The 20,542-nt window shown below is 43.8% G+C and overlaps 1 protein-coding gene across 9 annotated transcripts in view; it reads right to left on the reverse strand.

Annotated features, from left to right (window-relative positions):
- Positions 1-20,542, reverse strand: part of DCTN1 (dynactin subunit 1) — a 669,529-nt gene that overhangs the window by 356,776 nt on the left and 292,211 nt on the right. For 6 of the 9 annotated variants that reach the window (XM_078674588.1, XM_078674584.1, XM_078674585.1 and 3 more), the window contains exon 3: positions 1,945-2,023. In XM_078674588.1, the coding sequence (XP_078530714.1) occupies positions 1,945-2,023 (79 nt within the window). The remainder of the gene's footprint in view (positions 1-1,944; positions 2,024-20,542) is intronic. The other 3 variants (XM_078674592.1, XM_078674591.1, XM_078674590.1) reach the window with 1 other exon arrangement.

The raw sequence follows: 20,542 nt of genomic DNA on the forward strand, positions 1-20,542 counted from the left end.
GGTAGAAGCCTGGAGCTCCAACATTCCAATGTTTCTTTGTTCACAGCTCTGGCTTTGAACAAAGGCTTCGGGGAGCCTGAGGGGATTCCAATCCCCTCACGCTCCCATAAGGCTTTGTTCTTTTTTGTTAGAACATTCTGCCCTCTAGTGGCCGAATGTTCTAATAGCCTTATAGCCTGCCGTAGAGGGCTATACCGGCTATTATAGTCCCTCTCCATTGTTAAACGCTGGAGAGGGCCTTTAATAGCCGGTATAGCCCTCTACGGCAGGCTATAAGGCTATATTAAACTTTCCATTACGATAGCTAAGAAATATTTAATTCCTTCGTCATTTAACGAATGTTAAGAAAGAACAATGGACTTTCTGTAGTTTACATGAAATGTAAAATAATCAAATTACTGTAAAACAATCCACAGTCCCCATCAACATCACTTTGTATGTAAATCAAAAGGGAGGGATTGAATGAAATTTTGGTTGCGTATGAATGTTAGGGTCTCCTCAGGACAAAGTCAACTGACTACTGAACTAACATGCGAGTCCTGATATGCGTCGAATGTAATCAACTGAATTTACTTCGCAATGCTCTCACAGCCTGTTCCAAGGGATTCTGTGCGCCTTCATCATAACTAGCACTTACAATTCACAGTTTCGATTCAGAGACAATTATGTCTGAGGATTGTTTTACAGCCCCTTATTATGTATCATTATGAATTATATGGAAACCCCGGGGGAGTTGTGCAGTGTCTTATGTCATGTATGTTGTAAATACACGTTTACTTTTTAAGCACTGCCTAGTCCACATGGTGATCACTTTCTCACATACCAATATATATGAATTGGTAATGTATGTATTTGACAGAAACTACATGCAGTTCATTGTTATGTTTCTCAACATCAATTAAATGATGAAGGAATTCTATGTTGCATTAGATGGTGGATTTTTCTGAATTATTAAAAGAGATCCACAATTTGGAGTCAGTCCCACGGTAGTAATGTTAAAACAATATATATGGACCCTAGTCCCCGTAGGCTTAGAGGTGTGTCCTTGTTTGTTTATTCTCCATTTTGCCTTTCAGCCTAGATTCTGGGTCATAATCTTGGAAGATCTGATGTGAAAAAGTTACCTGCACAAAGAGTGAGTGTATCAACTTTTGGAGGTGGGGACATGTTCCAAAGATGGCCATCACAGCTCAGTTGCCTCCTGGAAAGATCTGTGTGAACCTCGATGGACTGAGACTGCTCCAGAGACAAGCATGAGGACATGTGGGTCCAAGACAGCCTCCGTCATCTACAGCCATCTGAAAAGCCATTAGCTACAGGACTTTGTGCTCTAGTGATTGTCTTCTCACAGCATCCCACTCACTCACAAAATGGGGACTCGTGACCAGATACTTGATCAAACGCCACAACTGGACACCATTAGGATGAGCAAACTGAGCTGCTTTACGTGCCATTGAGAAAGCTGGGCAAGCACTTCACTTCTTTTAGTTCTTTCAAAAGATAGCAGCAGCTGCACCCAGTGGATTCATTACAACATTTCTCACAGAAATTACTACACACCAAAATGAAGAGTACCACTGTTTTGTTTCTTTGCTCTCTCTTTGTAAGGTTTTGAAATATCCGAGTGCACCAAACAATCCAGCACAGATGAATATGGGGCTCAATATTATACTAAGATATAGTACTTACTGCTAAAGAGCAACATATAGGATTGTGATCAGTTCTGTGTGCTAAGACATACACGTAAAAGAAGTCTCCAAACAAAAGATTTATAGAGCTAATTATAATTTGTACAGTCCCCAATTTGAAAAGGTTTAGATTTGTGACATCGAAACTACGTGTAAAACTAAGGCTCACAAATGTTCAGAATCTTTATAATAGGAACAAACAGTTGCTGTGTTTCCACACCAAGCTTGCTCACAGCACAGCAGGGAACATATGTACCTTTTTTTGGGACCTTGGACAGGGAGGGCTCCGGTGTCTCAGGGGATGTGGTATCTGCTCCATCTTCGACAAGCTGAATCTGGGGGCGGAAAACAATATTGTTAGCAAAGCAGGCCTTAATTGGTCACAAACTTGGTAATTCAGTCATAATGAGCTACGCAGTCTTACTTTGTGTCCAGGTCAGTGTCCAAAGTGAGTGAAATAAGTCTGCTAATGCTGACTCCTGAGGAGAACTTGACTTCAGCAAGCTAAATCATGGTTTAAGTCGTACTGGCTTGATATTACTAAACCCATCTGAGCGGTCTCCTTACCTAAAATGTTTATTTTGATTAACTCAAAATATATACTAAAATTATATTTTATACTACTATACAGAAATCAAAATAGGTGTACCCATGGTGTCATGGTCCATGCTACAATAAAACTACATCGAGAGATAGAGATGGCTGTGTGTCTAACCGGGTTAGTTACTCAGCCCAAACGTTACATGATTTACATCGTGTTCCACAGCTAGGCTGTGCCGGTGGGATGGGGTCCCCTCCGGAAGGCCCGTTTTCATGCCGGAAATGGCGGTTTCAGACACAATGTAATTATGAAAACGATTTATTGTCAGATAGAAGGACCTATGGAGCAGGCTCCAACATTCAACCGGGATGGAGCAATCTGCTCTGTAATGTGAGATCTTTATCTAAACATTCGGTGGAGGTTTGGGATCTTATCTCCTCGCAACTACCCGATTTATGTTTTTTTACTGGAACCTGGCTCAAGCCCCACGCCGTCCCCGCGATTACAATGGGGAACCCAGAGGGATATAAAATGGTTAGATTGGACCGCCCGATTAAGACAGGTGGCGGCATAGCCATAGTTTATAAATGTGGCATTAATGTTTGTGTTTTGGAACAACACTGCACCTCGGAAATGGAACTGATGGTTTTTAAAATCAGTGCCTCGTCCAGGAACATTTGGAAGGGAGCTCTGGTATACCGTCCCCCGGGCCCGTGTGCTAACTTCCCTGTGTCACTAATGGAAATACTGGCCCTGCATGTACTCCCAGAAAGGGATTTCTTACTTCTGGGTGATTTTAATATTCACAGCGAGCGACAGGCCATCGCCGAAGCCCAGACATTACTGGAAGATCTTAGTCTTTTGGGTCTTACCCAACAAAATGTTGGCCCCACCCATCGGACCGGGCATACTTTGGACCTTATCTTTACAAATTCATCACAGGTTGCATGTCATCCCCCCAGGCAGGTTCATTGGACAGATCATTCTGTTTTGAAATTAGTTATGTCCCATTCGGACAAACCTCCCAGTTTAACTGTGACCCTCCCTCTGAGGCGGAGACAATGGCATAAAATTTCCCATGAGAATTTCAAGGAGGCGTTTGAGCCAAACATTACACCCACTGCAAATATCGACCTTGCCCTCTCCCAATATAATGACGCCATTCAGAAGGCGGTGAACTCAATCGCCCCCTTGAAACTCTATAAACCACGCTCTGCACAAAGGCAGGAAATTTGGTTCTCTGAGCATTTGAGGTCCCTGAAACGGGCATGTAGGAAACTGGAGAAAGTATGGAGGTCATCCCACTTGGAGGCTGACAGAATCAGTTACTGGACAGCTCTGTCCTCTGATCATAAGTCTATAAGAGCGGCCCGCAAAAAGCATATTTCCCTACAATTGGAGGCAGCAGGCAATGCCCCTAAGGTGTTGTATCAGATCTTGCAAACCTTCATTAAACCAGTGGCTTGTGAAAGTCCCGATTCTTCATCACAACAACTATGTGATGACATCTCCTATCACTTCAACAAAATAGATAACATTTATGAGAAGATTGCCTTCTCCAATTCTTCTACTGTTAGTATCCCCATCCATGACACTACCTCAGGAGAAAAAGCCTGATAAGTTTGCATCGCTCACTGGGTTCCCTGCCATCTCATTACTTGAGGTAGAGGACCTTTTGGGTCAAATTAAGAGTGGCTGTCGTTCAGACACTATTCCTGCCAGAGTTGTGCCGGTGGTTGGCAAGGTGCTCGGTCCTATGATCCAGTGCCTTGTCAACCTCTCGCTCAATGAGGGCCAAATGCCACTGGAGTGGAAGAAGGCGATAGTGAGGCCCATTCGGAAGAATTCAACCATTCCATGGTCAGATCTGTACAATCTCAGGCCCATCTCCCTACTCCCTTACCTAAGTAAGCTTACGGAGAAGCACGTTAACAACCATCTCTTGAGCTTTATTGAATGTACGGACAGTTAAGACCACTCTCAGTCCGGTTTCAGGCCTCTTTATAGTACTGAATCGGCCCTGCTATCCGTAACAGACGACCTCCGTATGTACCAGGATAAAGGTCACTCGGTAATCCTGGTACTACTAGACTTATCGGCAGCGTTCGATACCATATCCCATAACATCCTGCTCGAACGTCTTGCCGATATTGGGCTTACGAATATGGCCTTGGCCTGGATCCGGAGCTTTTTGTCTGATCCAACCAAAATGTCAACATGGGTTCGTTTCATTCAGAAGAGGTCGAGATTACCAAGGGTGTGCCACAGGGCCTGAGCCCCACTCTTTTAACATATATGTGGCAACCCTGGCTAGGGTTATGAGAGCCTTTGGTTTCATCCCGGTGTCATACGCTGATGACACTCGGCTCCTCTTTCCCTTTAAATCTCTAACCCCTGAGACAATAAGATCATTCTCCGAAGGTATGAAGGCGGTCGCACAATGGATGACCTCGAACTTCCTACAGTGCAATGTGGGAAAGACTGAGGTCATGCTGTTCGGTGATGCCAAAATACTATGGACCCCGGACTGGTGGCCTCACGATCTAGGCCCAGTCCCAGCGCCGAAGCAGGTGGTAAAGAACCTTGGGGTTCGATTGGACCAGAATCTGTCCTTTAAAGAGCATGTGAACAGTGTAGTGGGTAGCTGTTTCCATGTCTTGGGGCTTCTCCGCAGAGTATTCCCTCTCCTTCCTGATTCAACAAGGAAAACTCTAGTGCAGGCCCTGGTGCTAAGCCGGTTGGATTATTGCAACGGGTTGCTTGCAGCAGCTAGTGAGGGGATACTGGGCAAGCTACAAGTGGTGCAGAACACCGCAGCAAGATTGGTCCTGAATGCTCCCCCGAGATCGCCTTCAAAACCTTTATTAGTAAAACTACATTGGCTTTCCATCCGCCAAAGGGTCAAATTTAAGATCTGTTGTATTGTCCATAAAGGACTGCATGATTTAGGACCTTCCTATCTGGCTGAAAGATTTGTCCCCTATAATCCCTCCCGTAATCTTAGGTCCTCCAACCAACTTCTCCTTCAGACACCCATTGTAAAGGAGTCCAGACAAGGTGGAAGAGCCCTGTCCTTTGTTGGTCCAACACTCTGGAACAAACTCCCTTTGGTGCTCAGGTAATGCAGCGATCACTTAGCATTTAGGAAAAAGTTGAAAACCTTTTTATTCCAATGTTAATAGGCCCCACTCTCAATCCCATTCATTCACTGTCCTTTGTCTGTAGTCCACCCAACAAGGCATATGGCGCGGAGATACTCCTTTGGGAGATAGATTCCAGCGCGGTATAAACTCATAAATAAAAATAAATAAATTGGAAAAGCATGATAGAAAGGGCATTGAGCGTGTGAAAAAAGAAATTGGTTATCTATCTCTGGAATTATTTTAGAGCAATGCTTTTGGCGTGTGTAAAGACTTGAATTTAAAGGTAGAGCAGCACTGCAATATTACCCAATTTACATATAACCAATTGTATGGATTTCAAAATATAAATGAAACTTAAGAAACCCTTTAGGTTTTATTTGATTCACACAAAAAAAAAAAACGTACCAGTAGTTTGAAAATGTGAATGAGTGTGATGACGTGTGAGAAAGTGCTCTCTTTCTGCATGGTTGCCTCCACTTTTTGCTGAATTACTGATGTACTTTGAGTGTGCCCTGGGCTCCTGCTAATCAGGTACCAAGGGCCTATGTTCTTTCCCTAAAATTGCATTGAAGCCGAAACCCAATTGGCATCTCCAGCCACAGGTCAGCCCCTGGTAAATGGTGCCACAGGTACCTAGGCCACTGTGGCCAGAGAAGGCCTCTAAGGGTTGCAGCACTTATTTATTTATTTATTTATTTAGCGATTTATAGAGCGCCTGGTGACCCGGAGGCATCCCCGCGCTGTAGCATTTGTGGAGGCCAGAGGGGAGAGGGGACTTTATTTTGGGAACAGCAGCGTTTTCAATTTTTTCCGGAAAAGGAGATGGCTGGGTTCCTGCCTCAGGGGGCGAGGAAGTGAGTTCCATCCTGAGGATGCTTTTACAGAAAAGCGTCTACCGCCGGTGCGTGCCTTCCTGTATCTGGGGACGTTGGCCAGACGCTCATTGTTCGAGCGTAGGGATCTGGGGGCCTTGTAGGGGGTAACCAGGTCTCTCAGGATAGCAGGGCCGAGACCGTTGAGAAGTTTGTGTGCGGTGCACAGGGCCTTGAATTCTACCCTTTGTCGTATTGGAAGCCAGTGGAGGGCCTTGATCGCTGGTCTGGCTGAGACTCTGGAAGGGAGATTCATAAGGAGCCGGGCAGCTGCGTTTTGCGTACGCTGAAGTTTAGCCATAGTGGCTTCAGGAGCTCCTAGATAGACCGTGTTACTGTAGTCTAGCCGCGCAAGGATCAGGCCTTGGACCAAGAGTTTCCTAGATAGGGGCGGAAGTAGTGGGAGGATCCTGCGGATGGAGCGCATGAGACCAAAACAGGTGCCTGCTGTTTTGGTTGCTTGGGTTTTCAGAGACAGCTCAGGTTCCAGCCAGACTCCTAAGGTCTTAATTACTTGTTTCGAGGTGGGTACTTCCCCGAAGACGTCTGGCCAGACCGAAGAGGGGATGGTGGTCCATTGCTTGCCCAAAAGCATGACTTCTGTCTTTGATCCGTTTAGCTTGAGCGATGACTCGCACATCCAGTGGTGAATTTGCTGGAGGCAGTTCGGCAGATTGTCTGGGTGATTGTCCAGATGTGAGAGTGAGACGACCAATTGCGTGTCGTCCGCATAGCTCACTATCTTAATCCCGAAGGGGGCGACGACATCCTCGAGGGGGGCCATGTAGGCGTTGAATAAAGTGGGGCTTAGGGATGACCCCTGGGGGACTCCGCTCGCAAGGGGGAGGGAGGCAGAGTGGGAGTTGCCATCCCATACCTGGAACGAGCGCCCTGAAAGGAAGGATTCTATCCATGTGAGCGCCGAACCTGCGAGCCCTGCCACGGCCAGCCGATGGAGTAGGACACAGTGGTTAACCGTGTCGAAGGCTGCGCTGAGGTCCAGGAGGATCACTGCCACTGACCCTCCTGAATCCAGGATGCACCTTGCCTCCTCGATGACAGCGAGGAGGGCGGTATCTGTGCCGTGGCCCGGGCGGAATCCAGTTTGTGACTGCCGCAGAAGGTTGTTTGATTCAAGGAACTGTGACAGTTGCCCATTGACCAGTTTCTCGGCCATTTTGCTGACGCATGGGAGGAGTGAGATTGGCCGGTAGTTCGCCATGTCGGCGGGGTCCAAATGAGGTTTTTTTAGGAGTGCCTTGACTACTGTACTCTTCCAGCTTGGGGGTACAGAGCCTTGAGATAGCGAGATGTTTATCAGCTCCGTGATCGTAGGCACGATGACAGGGGCTACTGTTTTCAGGAATCTAATGGGGGCAGGATCTAGAGGGGAGCCGCTTTTCATTTTGGCCAGGGTTGTGCTTACTACGTCCAGTGTTACTGCTCTGAAAGCGGTCAGCTGAGGATGCATGATGTTTCCTGAGAGGTTGGAAGATGCATCATTGTCCATGTGGTTCACTTATTGTGCCACCCTTAGAGGTCATGTACCCTGACACAAACACACTGCCGTTGCAGGCTGCGTGTCTTGGTGCAGAACAAAGTGAATAGTCGGCATGGTACACACCCCTGTGTGCCATGACTACAAACCACTGCCCTGGCAGAGATCAGTCACCCCTCTAAGCTGGGTGCACTATATCAGTCAAGAGGGTACAGGTGGATGAGCCCTGTACCCCTACAATGTCTAAGTCCATTCTTAGACATTGTAAGTGGAGTGCTGCCATTAAGAGTATATGGTGCTTGGAGTTTGTCATTACGAACTCCACAGCACAATAATGGCTACAATGAAAACTGAGAAGTTTCGTATCAAACTTCTCAGCACATTAAACCCACACGTATGCCATTGTGGGATTTAATGAAAAATGCACACAGAGGGCATTAGAGATGCCCCCTGAAAACTAACCCTACCACTAGTGTCTAGGCTGAGTGACTGCTTTCAGCTGCAACAACCAGATAGGTCTCTGAACCCCTGGGTCGAGAGCCTGCTGCTCTCTGGGGCCTGAAACAATGCGCATCCTGGTATGAGGTGCCAAACCTCCTCCCCAGGATGGGCAGGGTTCACGAAGGGGAAGCTTCAAAGCCTTTGTGAGCTTCCCCAGGCTAATTGCTGCTTTCAGCAACTGGTTCTGACCCCCATTTTGGGCGGGAAAAACATGTGAAGAAGAGGGGTGTGTCCATCTCTGCCAACTCCACCCCTCAGATTGGGGAGGCGAGGTGAAGCACAAATCTCAGTCCACGCCATCTTTAAGATGAGGGGGACTCAGCCAATCAGGGACAGACACATGCCTCCCTCCCACTGGAGGGTGGCATAATAGGTGGTGTACCCACCCCAGGCAAGGGACACATTGGTCCCTCCCTTTTACCTACCTTTAATGCCCTAAATCTAGTATTTAGGGGCACCCCTGAACCTTGCTTGCTCTGATCCAGATAAGAAACAAGAAAAGAAAAAGAGTGGCCAAACAGCCGTGCAGCAGCTAACAAGAGGAAAACGCCCACTGACTTGGTCCCAGCCCTACCGGCCTGTCTCCCCCTCGAACATGCTCCTGGGAAATCCCTGTGTCCCCTGCAGCCAGAAACCTCAAAAACCCCGGAGGACCTGCCTGCCTTCACTTCCAAAGACTGCTTCCTTCTCCTGTGAACACAGGATTTGTTTAACTGCAACCTCTGGTAGTAGCCGGAAAATGTGAATCCGCCCCACTCTGCCCCCGTCGTCTATGGCCCGAGCGGGCAAACACCACGAGGAGGTCACCCCGGCAATCCTGACCGGGATCCGACCCCTGACCTGCCTCAATTCTCGAGCAGATGCCTGCAGTCTAAATCCAGAAGGTCCCTCAAACCGCAACCAGGAGCTGGTAAGAAGACCCGACCCCCAAAAGGCACTCCTGCACCAGATGCCCCTTGGCATTGTGTGCCAAAACCAACTGTGCCGAACCAACCTGTAACTTCCCAACTTACCTATCGAAGTGGTGGTCACACCCAGAAGTCCTTCATCTCCCTGCCTGCAGTGCTTTTGCAAACCGGAGGGCATCCGACGTTGAAACAGCACCCGGCACCCGGCCGCCCTAGTGCCGCTGAGGGTGCACCTTTGGTGCCTATTTAGTTCTCCGTTTGCCCTGAGCTAAAGTCCAGGAGCTTTGCTCCGACAACCCAGTGGCCTGCTTACCAGCAGCCACCAACCGGAGGCCCTCTATCCCCCGTTGGATAACATTGGGCCTCAACACTCTGCACCCGGCCGCCCTAGTGCCGCGGAGGGTGTAACAAGAGTGCATCACTGACCCAGGGGGACCCCGGAGTCTACCCCCAGAACCTCAACTCCCACTACCGAATAGTCACCTAAAAAACAATAACCATATTTTCCTCCATAGGATAACTGACACTTTTTCCTGAACAAGTTTCTAAGTGTGGCATTTTGAAACCTAAAGAAATTCTTTAAAATTGTAAGATTTAACAAAAATGCTTTTACTCACCTGTGTACAGGAAATGTCCCAGTGCTGCATCCAGGCATACAGCGCTGAGTAAGAAAAGTAATCCAAAAGTAACTCACCTGCTATTTTACTGAAAATTCCATTCAAGTCTATGTACTGTATTTACAAGTGATTGCATTTCTCTGAAACAATACTGTAAGTCAAATTCTAGTACATTTACAATTGCAATTGAACTGTATTACAATCAGCATTTACTAATGTAAAGTATTTATTGCTTACCTCTGCCAGGCTTGCTTGGTTATAGAAATAAAATAACTAAAAGAATATTTGTATACAAAAACAATTGGTTTGAAGTTCAGTCTTGGAGTGTGTGAATTCATTTGCTGACTTAGAGTACAACAAATGCTTAACACTGTCCTCTGATACTGCCTTACTGCTCGACCACACTACCACAAACAGAGAGGAAGGTTCTATCTAATTTTACCTCTGCCTACCTTTGGGGTTCCACTGCACTCTGTGCACACTATACCTCACGTTGGTACAGTATATACAGAGCCAGCTTCCTACAACATGACACTCTGAAATATTGTAGTGCACGTGCATTCCGCTGCATAGGACACATCTAAGAAGTTAATTGCATTATAGCTGTATCTATAGAGCTTTGTACACCCCTGCCCGGGGGCACATAGCATATGCTGAACGGACACGATCATGCATATTTCAAACATCCCTAAAGATGTTCTTGACACATGGCTTATGCCAATTTTCTAGGGCACCTTTCTGGTGTCAACTATTAGAAGCTAAATTGAGATAATAAAATGGATCAAGTGTACTTCATGCTTTGGAATAAACTGAGGAAGTAGAAGAGAAACCAGTGTGCATATGGAACGCCATGTACCAAGCCACTGTATATGTGTTGATGGGTCTTCAGTAGATTGAGCAGAACAGCTAACCATGGTCAGCTTTGAAATGACTACATCTATGTGACTACTCCTAGGTTTTGGCACATATCTACCTATAGTTCTGGACATTATAGGATGGTCATGGTATGTGGTATGAGGGTTAGTCCATAACTGACAGATAAAACATTCTAAGGGATGATTGGGAAGGATTAATTACTTAACTGTACTCCTAGTAGTCTCCCAGGGGTATCCCTATCAAAGTCATAAGCAGTGAATATTCCCGCCCATGCACGGGGACCCCAGAGTACATAAACAAAAAATATACATATACACATACATATATATATATATGTATATATATATATATATATATATATATATATATATATATATATATATATTAAGTTCCACAAGTTGCCTTTCTTAGGAAAGCACTCACAGCAAGAGTTTTCAAAGTGCAGGGACACCTTTAAATGAAAGACAAATGTAATCTTCTCGCATGCCTCGCCTGACGCGTTTCAGGGATAGACTCTTTCCTCAGAGGCCGCATGCTCTGCAGTGATGGTTTCAAAACTTCACCAACTGATTATCCCCTCTTTAAGTATCACGCCCATCCGGGCATTTGAAATGTTGCATCACGGGAGTTGGAGTGCAAATTAAACCCATGTGGGTCAGAAACAAAGGACACTTGTATATTTATAAGCAGCATACCTTCTTTATTCAGTCAAATGTTCATCCATTAAAAGTGCCCCCATAAGTAAAGCACATCTTGCTGTTCCACGGTAGCGCAAAATCATCTCGCGCCACAGGACTTGCCTTGGAACAGCAAGATGTGCTTTACTTATGGGGGCACTTTTGCTGGAGAACTGATCTAGTTCGCCACCAAAACCCCTCCCTGGGGAACTTACTCTAACCTCTTTGGGCAACTGGTCTATATAATCACTCCAACGAATCCCAGAGGGGCCTATCATAGAGGCCCAGCAGAGTTGAAGCACTGGAAACCTTCAAAAATGAAGCTGCGGTAACACCAACTTTTCTTCCACAAGAATACTTGGCTCTACTCTCTTGGTTATAGAGGTAGCCATTGCATGAGCCTTTTTGGCAGCTGCAATGATTAACGCATCTGGAGGAGGGACCGCCTTCAGGAACAGAGGGTCTTGCTCTGGGGGCTTACATTTTTAAGATCCTTGCTGGGGCCGTTTTGAGAGAAGCTGGTGTGAGGTAGGTGTCCATGACTGGTTGTAGAAGCCCAGGCACCAAAGGAAGCAATGGTCTTGCTGCTGATCTTTGGTGCGAAGTCTCGATAATGACAGATGATTATGTTTGAGGAGTGGGCATATCAATGTTCAGCTTACGTGCTCCTCTAGTCAGCACCTCATAAAAAGTATTGATATCATCTACCGGAGAGATTCTCAAAGGTGGACTGTGTTAATGTGGGAGAGTAGTCCCTCTTTGAAGAGTGCATGGAAGATGAGGACCATGAAGGCAACCTATGCCTTTTGCAGTGGCTTTTAATTCAGAAAGTGGTTTTCACCGGCCCCATGTCATTTGAGAAAACAATGTATATGAAACTACAATAAAACTATAGCTATAGTGGGGGGTTAGATTGTGGATTTCAGTTTAAGCAGGATAAATAACCTTTTAATTATAGATCTATTTTTAAGTGATTGCTTTTACTGTTGATTTACACTGCATCTCCCAACTCAGTTGCTAATGGCAAAAAAAAGGCACACTGTTAAAGATAACCAATTTCAACTCAGCTGGCGAAGAAACATTAAGCACAACTCATCACCCTTATGTTTGGTGGTACAAAAAGAGCTGTGAGAACACTGTCTTAGTGGGCTTTACAAACCCCGCCTTGGTCGACTGTGGACAGTTCACAGCAAATCCGATATGGGACATCCGCTGGTTTGACCTCAATCATTTTTGCAATTGTAAATTTGGCTTTCTATTATCATCGGGAGGCAAGTAATGATGGATTGTGGGCTCTTTGATCACTGGCACTGGGATACTCCAAAGCTGTGGAGATCTGATGGGGAGGTGCTCAGATACCAATGTTCTCTGAATTATGATCATAAGGGCATGAATTCTGGGGTGCTCTGATTTTGCGGCAACTTCGATCCTGGGGTGAGGTCAAGATCTCCGAGATATAGATGCACCAATCTTGGATAATTTGACCCTGAAAAGCAGAATCAGTGTGCACTGAATAAAGGGGTGCCGTGATCCTGGTGAGCTCCAAACCTGGTCTGCCTTGATCTCGTGGCATTTTGATTAGTATGCCTCCTCGTTGCCTTAAATCAATAAGTAATATTTCAAGAGCAGATACATCAACTGAGGTAGAGGCTCTTGGTGCCACCAGGTTTTAGCCCTTTTCAGATATTCTTACAGGATCTTACATGGTGCGCAAATGAAGATATTGGCTCTGTTATTTGTAGGAGCAGGTACATGTGTGAACCTCAAATGGGCCAACAAATGGGTTTTTCACAGTGGGTAAGATATTATGGAACTCATTGGTGCTGCTCAGACCCTCCGATGGAATTAATTCAATTAATGGTATATCCTTAAATACATATTTAAAAAATGAGTCAAGCGCATCAGGATTCTGGGGACATCCACTTCAGATTCCATGTCTGAAATCCACATATGAAGCAATTGGGCTATCTCACCAGCCCATTATATTTCACTTAAAGCACATGTGAAGTGCAGATGCAGGCAGAGGTGACTATCATTGAAACACTACACTGCAAAAGTGTGTAGTTGGCACCAGAATGAATATGCTACTTACCAGTATGCATCTGTTCTTGGCATGTAGGGCTGCTAACATTCATATCTTAGCATTAGATCGCCGCCTAGTGTTGGGTCCGGATGATCGCACATTGTTGTCCTGGAAGAGTCTTCGAAGTATCCTGAGATAGGTGGCTCCTCCCCTGGACTACAGTGCGCATGGGCATCGGCTCCATCCCCAGATTGTTTTTCGCCATTGTGGCAGAAGATGGAGTGAAAAGTGTAAAAGGATGTCCATGCTAATGAATAAATACAATAGTATATCTGCAGCTGCGACAGGCACCGGGGAGGAGGGCGGGCGATATGAATGTTAGCAGCCCTACATGCCAAGAACAGATGCATACTGGTAAGTAGCATATTCAGTTCGAGGCATGTGGGCTGCTAAATTCATATCTTAGCATAGAATACATAGCAGTCCCTCCATCAGCGGCGGTTGCCCGTGCCAGCTGCAGAAACCTGAAAAAGTGTTTTGAGAACAGCCTGTCCTACAGCAGCTTGCTGCTTGGAATGCACATCAACACAGTAGTGTTTTGTAAAGGTATGTGGTGTAACCCACGTGGCTGCTCTGCAAATATCCTCCAAAGGAATGTTCCCTAGGAAAGCCATGGATGCCCCCATTTTGCGTGTGGAGTGCGCCCTTGGGGGTATTGTTAAAGTGCGCTTGGCCTTTTGATAACATATCTGGATGCACTTAACAATCCATCTGGCTATTCCTGCTTTGGAAATAGGGTTGCCTTTGTGTTGTGGTGCGAAGGCAACAAAAAGTTGTGTTGTCTTTCTAAAGGGTTGTGTCCTGTCTATGTAGTACATCAACGCCCTCCGTACATCTAAGGTATGGAGCATTCTTTCCGCCACCGTTTGTGGGTTTTGAAAGAATGCCGGTAAGTCAATAGTTTGGTTGAGATGAAACTGTGACACCACCTTTGGAAGAAATTTGGGGTTAGTGCGTAGCACTACCCTATTTGGATGAATTTGAATGAATGGCTCTTGGATTGTGAGCGCTTGCAGCTCACTAACACGCCTCAGAGACGTAATAGCTATTAGGAACGCTACTTTCCACGTAAGGAACTGGAGTTCACACGAGTGCAGTGGCTCAAATGGTGGTCCCATCAGCCTGGTGAGAACGACATTGAGGTTCCACACCGGAGCTGGCGGTGTTCTTGGGGGAATGACTCGTTTCAGACCTTCAAGGAAAGCTTTAATGGCAGGCACTCTGAAGACAGAGAGATGCTGCCTGTTTTGAAGATAAGCCGCTATGGCGGATAGATGTATCCGAATGGAAGTGTACGCTAGATTGCACTTGTAAAGATGCAACAAATAGCAAATGATGTTGGGGATAGATGCATCTAGCGGGTTGATGTCATTGGCTGTACAGTAAATGACAAAACGCTTCCATTTTGCAGCGTAGCATGCCCTGGTAGTTGGCTTCCTTGCCTCCTTGATGATGTTCATGCATTCGGGAGGTAGGTTAAGGTATCCAAACTCTAGGACTTCAGGAGCCAGATCGCCAGGTTGAGCTGTTGCGGATCTGGATGCTGAATTTCTCCATGGTTCTGCGTCAAAAGACTGGGCGTGAGGCGCAGTCTTTGATGCGGCACCACTGAGAGTTCGAGGAACGTGGTGTACCAAGCCTGGAGGGGCGTGGCTTAGCAAGCCACGATGGCGGCTGTGCTCTGCTGAGGCTCCGCGGTCGGGCTAGCATCCAGCCCTGTCCCAGTGATCGCCGGGAGCCTCTACTTCCAAATTCGGCACCCGGGGTGCCCCCACATCCAGCGGCACCCCCCTGGTACGGTGCGGACCGCGCTACCGTGCGGAATCCCCCAGTGGCGCTGATGGAGCGAGATAGAAAACAAAATTTTGTTTAATCTCGTGAAGTCACATTTCCATAACATGAATAATAATATTAATGATTTGTGATATGTCGTGCTAATACAACTTAGATTAAACTTTACACATGGGGGGACTAACATGTGTGCTCATAAACGTGCATAAATGTTGCATCTTTTTTTGTTCGTGCAAAATAATAAAATAATTTATTGTTTTCGTTTTTGTCATTACTAACTGCTGCAAACTTAAAAGAAGCATGTGCTTGTTTTGTTTTTCCTTGTCTGTGTGATGTTATTTCTACTATTCTAGGTGCATATGAGTCTCATGGAATAACGGAGACTGGTAGATATAAACGCTGCTTTATTTGTTTGCATTGGCTAGGTAACATTTTGATTAATCGGGTGGGTTAATTAATTAGTAAATCTTGGGGTGGATACAGAATCTACATTATTTCTTACATTAATACTTTTCTTGTGTTTGTTTTATACTAGAAAGCTAAAGTTGCCTGCTTTTGGGCCTAGTCACTTGAGTCGCAGAAAAGAGCTGACTTGTAATTCTGCAAAAGTCACGAGACGCCCATTCTGAAATAAATTATTCGTCAAAAGCTGCGTTCACAAAGCAAAAACTAATGTGCTGTCATCATTCTGTCGGACATGGCCAAGGTCGAAAAAGAACATTTTGTCAGTCCTTAACTTGGCATCCGCGGAAGTCAATTGAAAGTCAATGGACGCTGCGAGAATGACTTTATACATTTGTTGCAAACTCAGGAAGCTCCTGGTTTCACGTGGAAGAGACAATGGTCTCTAAGAAAAGTGATTTAATAGAACTTTTTGAAAAGTGGGTGACATGTCACTTGTCACTCTCAGCCAATGGGACGTCGAAGATTTCTGAAAACTTTCCTTTGCGTAGTTTAGTTAGCATAGAAAGGTATAAAAAGTCATGCCCCTAGGGATGGGCTGGCTGCTGCTTTCTGACTTTCCGATGAGGGTGAAGTGCTGACAGACTTTGCGTGGAGCACGTAAGAATCCTCAAAGAACTTTTCTTTAAATTCTATCTATTTAGCTCAGTTAGGGAATTAGGTTTTAGAAATGCTAAACTTTAAATATTCACTTTAATTTTGATTTACTTGCTTAAATTGTATTTTCTCATATTTCTTTACAATCATGCTTGCTTTATTGCTAATAAAATTCATTTATAAAACTATCAACTTATATACCATAATTTAGTAAATAAAATCTTACTTTTGACAAACAAGCTGGTCTTGGTTATTCATGAGTGTAGGTTACTATTAGCTAGATCACATCGCCAATGGTGGTCGTTTAAATGGTCAAGTTTTATTCTAATGACAATATTCTTTCCGCAGATATATAAATATGTATATAGTTTGTAGATAATGTGTATATAGATTTAATCTGACCACCTGATTCAGTAGGCCCAAAATATGTCAGGTTTATAAATGGGTCCATATTTAATATAGAATTTTGTTTATAGGTTATGAAGTTGGGTAGCGTTGTTTATGATATATTTTCTATAGGCCGCTGGATCAATTCTCTGGTAGCAGAAATTGATGGTTGCTAAGGGTAACCAAGGTAATATGGTGGTTGCTAAGGGTTACTAAAATATTATGGTATGGAAATAGGATCGATGTTTTAACACATGTTAAGTTCGTTTTTCGTGCTATCTGTAAGCTATACCGGTATAGATTGTGTGGCGAGAAATTAGTCACGCAAGCCATCTGTTCTGTTTGTAGTGATATCGCCGAGTATCACAAGAGGTATCGCCGTGTACCATAGTGTTGTCGCCGAGCAGCACAGTTTTAGGGCTAGGTCTGAATCTTGTAAAGTGAGGGTTTTCTAAGAAATTTGAGCAGCATGAGAATAGGGACAAAGCGCCTTCCATAAAACTCACTGTGATAAGAGTATTAGTTATATCCGAGCTTGAGTGAAGGGTAAATTAGCGTCGGTGCATGATTATCTATAAACAGGTTAGAGTCCTGTACGGGTACATGTTTCATATCTATAAACAGGTGAGAGCCCTGTACGGATAACGTCGTTATTTTGCTAACGGTGCATGATTTCTATAAACAGGTGAGAGTCCTGTACAGATTTCATGTGTGTTTGAAATTAGGGAATTTTCAGTGTGAAAGTGCGAGTTTGAATTGTATTTTATGTTCAAGTGGAACTCTTAGAACTTTCACTTCGCGGTGGGTTCAGAGCAAAGCGAGTTCATAATTATACGTGTTAGAAGGGTGGGGTAAGGTTACTCTACTGACAATTGAATATTATCCTTAGTGTGAATAGCGCCGTCTATTCCGAAGTGTGGATACTTGAATGTATGTAAACTATCCTAAATAGTGAAACGAACAGATGTTGTCCTTATAGTCATCGTTAAGAATTAATTTACACTGAAAAGTGTTCTTAAAATGGCGCTGTGAAAAGATTTTGTGAAGGAGGGGTAAGCGCCAGGAGTGAGAAACGAGAAACCGCAGCTGCTGTGTACGTCACAGAGCCGCGCTGGGATTGGGTGACCTACGTCACAAGCTATATTCTGATTGGCTCTTGAGTCTCTGACGGCCTGTGAGCTGATTGGTCCTTCGGAAAAACTCTAAATTTATTGGTTGAGCAGAAAAGTGACGTAGCTCAACTGTCATTGGCTTGTTGGTGTGTTTCGCGCACGGATTGGTTGTTTTACGGAACATCCCGGAAATATTTTACGAACGATTTTGTGAATTAGATTTAACTCTTAAAAATGAGTTATCATTTTAAACATGTTGAGAAAAAGCCAACATTATTTCAGAAGTTTAAGAATTTATTTTCACCTGACAAGAAAATCGAAACGCGAGGTGGTAAACTACTTCATAAGTATAAAACACCTGCAGCGTATATGGAAGGTGAATATGGATATCATACTGTCTTATGGTTCGATAGTTGGAAACGCTATACTAAGAACGACGGTGTTTTAACTTGGCCTGATGATGGTTCATTTAATGTAAAAGTTTTAAGAAATTTACGAGAGAAAATGAATGCTCTTGTTCCGAAACCGAGACCAACTCAATTTGAAGCTTTAGTTGAGTGGGAAGACGAGATGTATCAGTTACAAAGAGAAGCTAGTGGAATTAAAAGACCTTCTAAAAATCCACCTTGGAGAAGAGAAACTCATGAAGATAGATTACGAATGTGGAGACAGGGAAACATGAGTGAAGGATTGTATTTAATTCATGAAATGGTAATGGGTACTCCTACAGGGAAATCTATGGAAAGTGAATCTGAGGATGCAGTTATGGAAGAAATATATACAACTGCTAGAAAGAATCAGCCTTTGAGACCTCCTAGATCATGGTCTACTCCGGTGGTTTCTACTGAAACTTCACCAAGTGCACCTCCAATTAATGAAGCTCCTAAACTTTATCCAAATAATTGTGAAATCATTGAAACTCCTAGAAGACCAGAATTCGAGAATGCTCGAAATGAAGGTAGACATTTTACAATGGCTCCAAGAGCAAGAGAACCTCCAAAAGATTATACAAGAGAGGCAAGAAATGTTGAAGATGTTGATTATAATGAATATTTAAGATCAAAAGAAGAATTAATAAAAAGAATGACAAAAGGCATGAAAGCTGTGACAGTTCCAGTAACAATTGGTCCTGTTCAGCCCGTATTTGATCAAAAGGAAACAAACAAAACTGGATTAACTATTCCTTTAAATACAGAAATTCAAATGGCTGCTGAAAAATTTTATTCAGACTTATCTGAAATAAACTCTTCTAAATCGAGAATGCCTGATTTAACCTTTAATGAGGATTTATCTCCAAAAACACCAATGGGTGCTATATCAGATATAGGGAGTCCTGAAGTCAGGGTAACCACACCAAAACTTGATGTGGCCAAATTAAAAGCGAATATCGAAGAATTAATAATTGGAACAATTGGTCCAGATAGTTTAAATTACTATCGAGATGATGAACTACTGTTCATTTGCAAAAGCATACAGTGGAAAACAAAAAATAAATATGATCAACTAGAGGATCTAGCAGCTGAACTTGAAATCGATGTGAGTAAACAAAAGAATTTTGCAAAGCATTACAGATTAGACTTTTCAGAAAGTGACATTGAGAGTTTAAACTCAATGGGAAGAATAGTTCACATTAAAGATTTGATTGTCTATATCAAAAAGCTAGGAGAACTGAATAAATGGAGAGTAAAATGGACGAAAAAGAAGGAAGATGAAAGATTGGAAAAATTGTCAAAACAATTTCCAATGAGAGAAATTGCAGGTGGAGGATATGTTCATGTCCCTTGGTCGAGACAGGACATTCTGTTATTTACAAATGACTTTCCAAAATTAAGGGAAAAACCAGTTGAGTGGTACAGGCAAGTCGATAGATTTATCAAAGTGTCAAAAGTTCTGTGGATTGATTTAGATGGATTTTTTGATATTGTTGTTCCATCTGATCTTTGGACAGAATGCAAGATATCGATTAGTTGGCCAAAAACAGAACCTGAGAGAATTAAAGAAACAGGTGCTCCAAATCCACTTGTAATGGATTTTTATGAAAAAGTAATTGTTTGGATGAAAAACAAAATTCCACCCAAAGAAGTCGATTGGGTTAAAATAGAAAGGACAGAACAGGAAACAAAAGAATCAGTTCATTCTTTTTATGAAAGACTACTGTTAATCTTTAAACAATACAGTGGTTATGAAAAATTAGATGAAAAAGACATGAGCCATTTTGTCTATAGATTTGTTTATGGACTAAAACCTGAAATTGGAGAAATGATCAGAAATAGTATTGTCGGATGGCAATCACTATCTGTAGATGATATTCTAAGAAAAGCAAAATATTGTAGCGATGAAATAGAAGTAAAACAGAAGAAGCTGAAGGAGAAAGCCATGTGGGCTCAGGTAAAGGTGGCTGAGCAACAGATTGCCAGCATGGGTAATAAGAACACTAATTTTGTTCAAACTGGAAATACAAACCAGATACAAGGAAAGTTTAAAAATAATAATTTCCCAAAGAAATTTAGCCCAAAGATTGAGGAGCTGAAACAAAGATTACCTTGTTTTAATTGTGGCGAAATTGGACATTGGAGAGACGAGTGTCCTCATCCTCCTAAAAACTTAAAGAATCCCTTATTGAATCCACAGATGCAGAATGGTGTTGACCTGCAGCGACAGCTACAGATACAACAAGGGTTAAACGAATTTAATATTCAGCGACAGTTACAGCAACAGCAACAACAACAGGTGAATAATCGTCAAGACCAATTGCCACAACCACCTTTTCCGAATTGTGGGGGAGTTCA

Source organism: Lissotriton helveticus, chromosome 2_1 (assembly GCF_964261635.1).
Source record: "Lissotriton helveticus chromosome 2_1, aLisHel1.1, whole genome shotgun sequence".
In the NCBI taxonomy this organism is placed as follows: domain Eukaryota; kingdom Metazoa; phylum Chordata; class Amphibia; order Caudata; family Salamandridae; genus Lissotriton; species Lissotriton helveticus.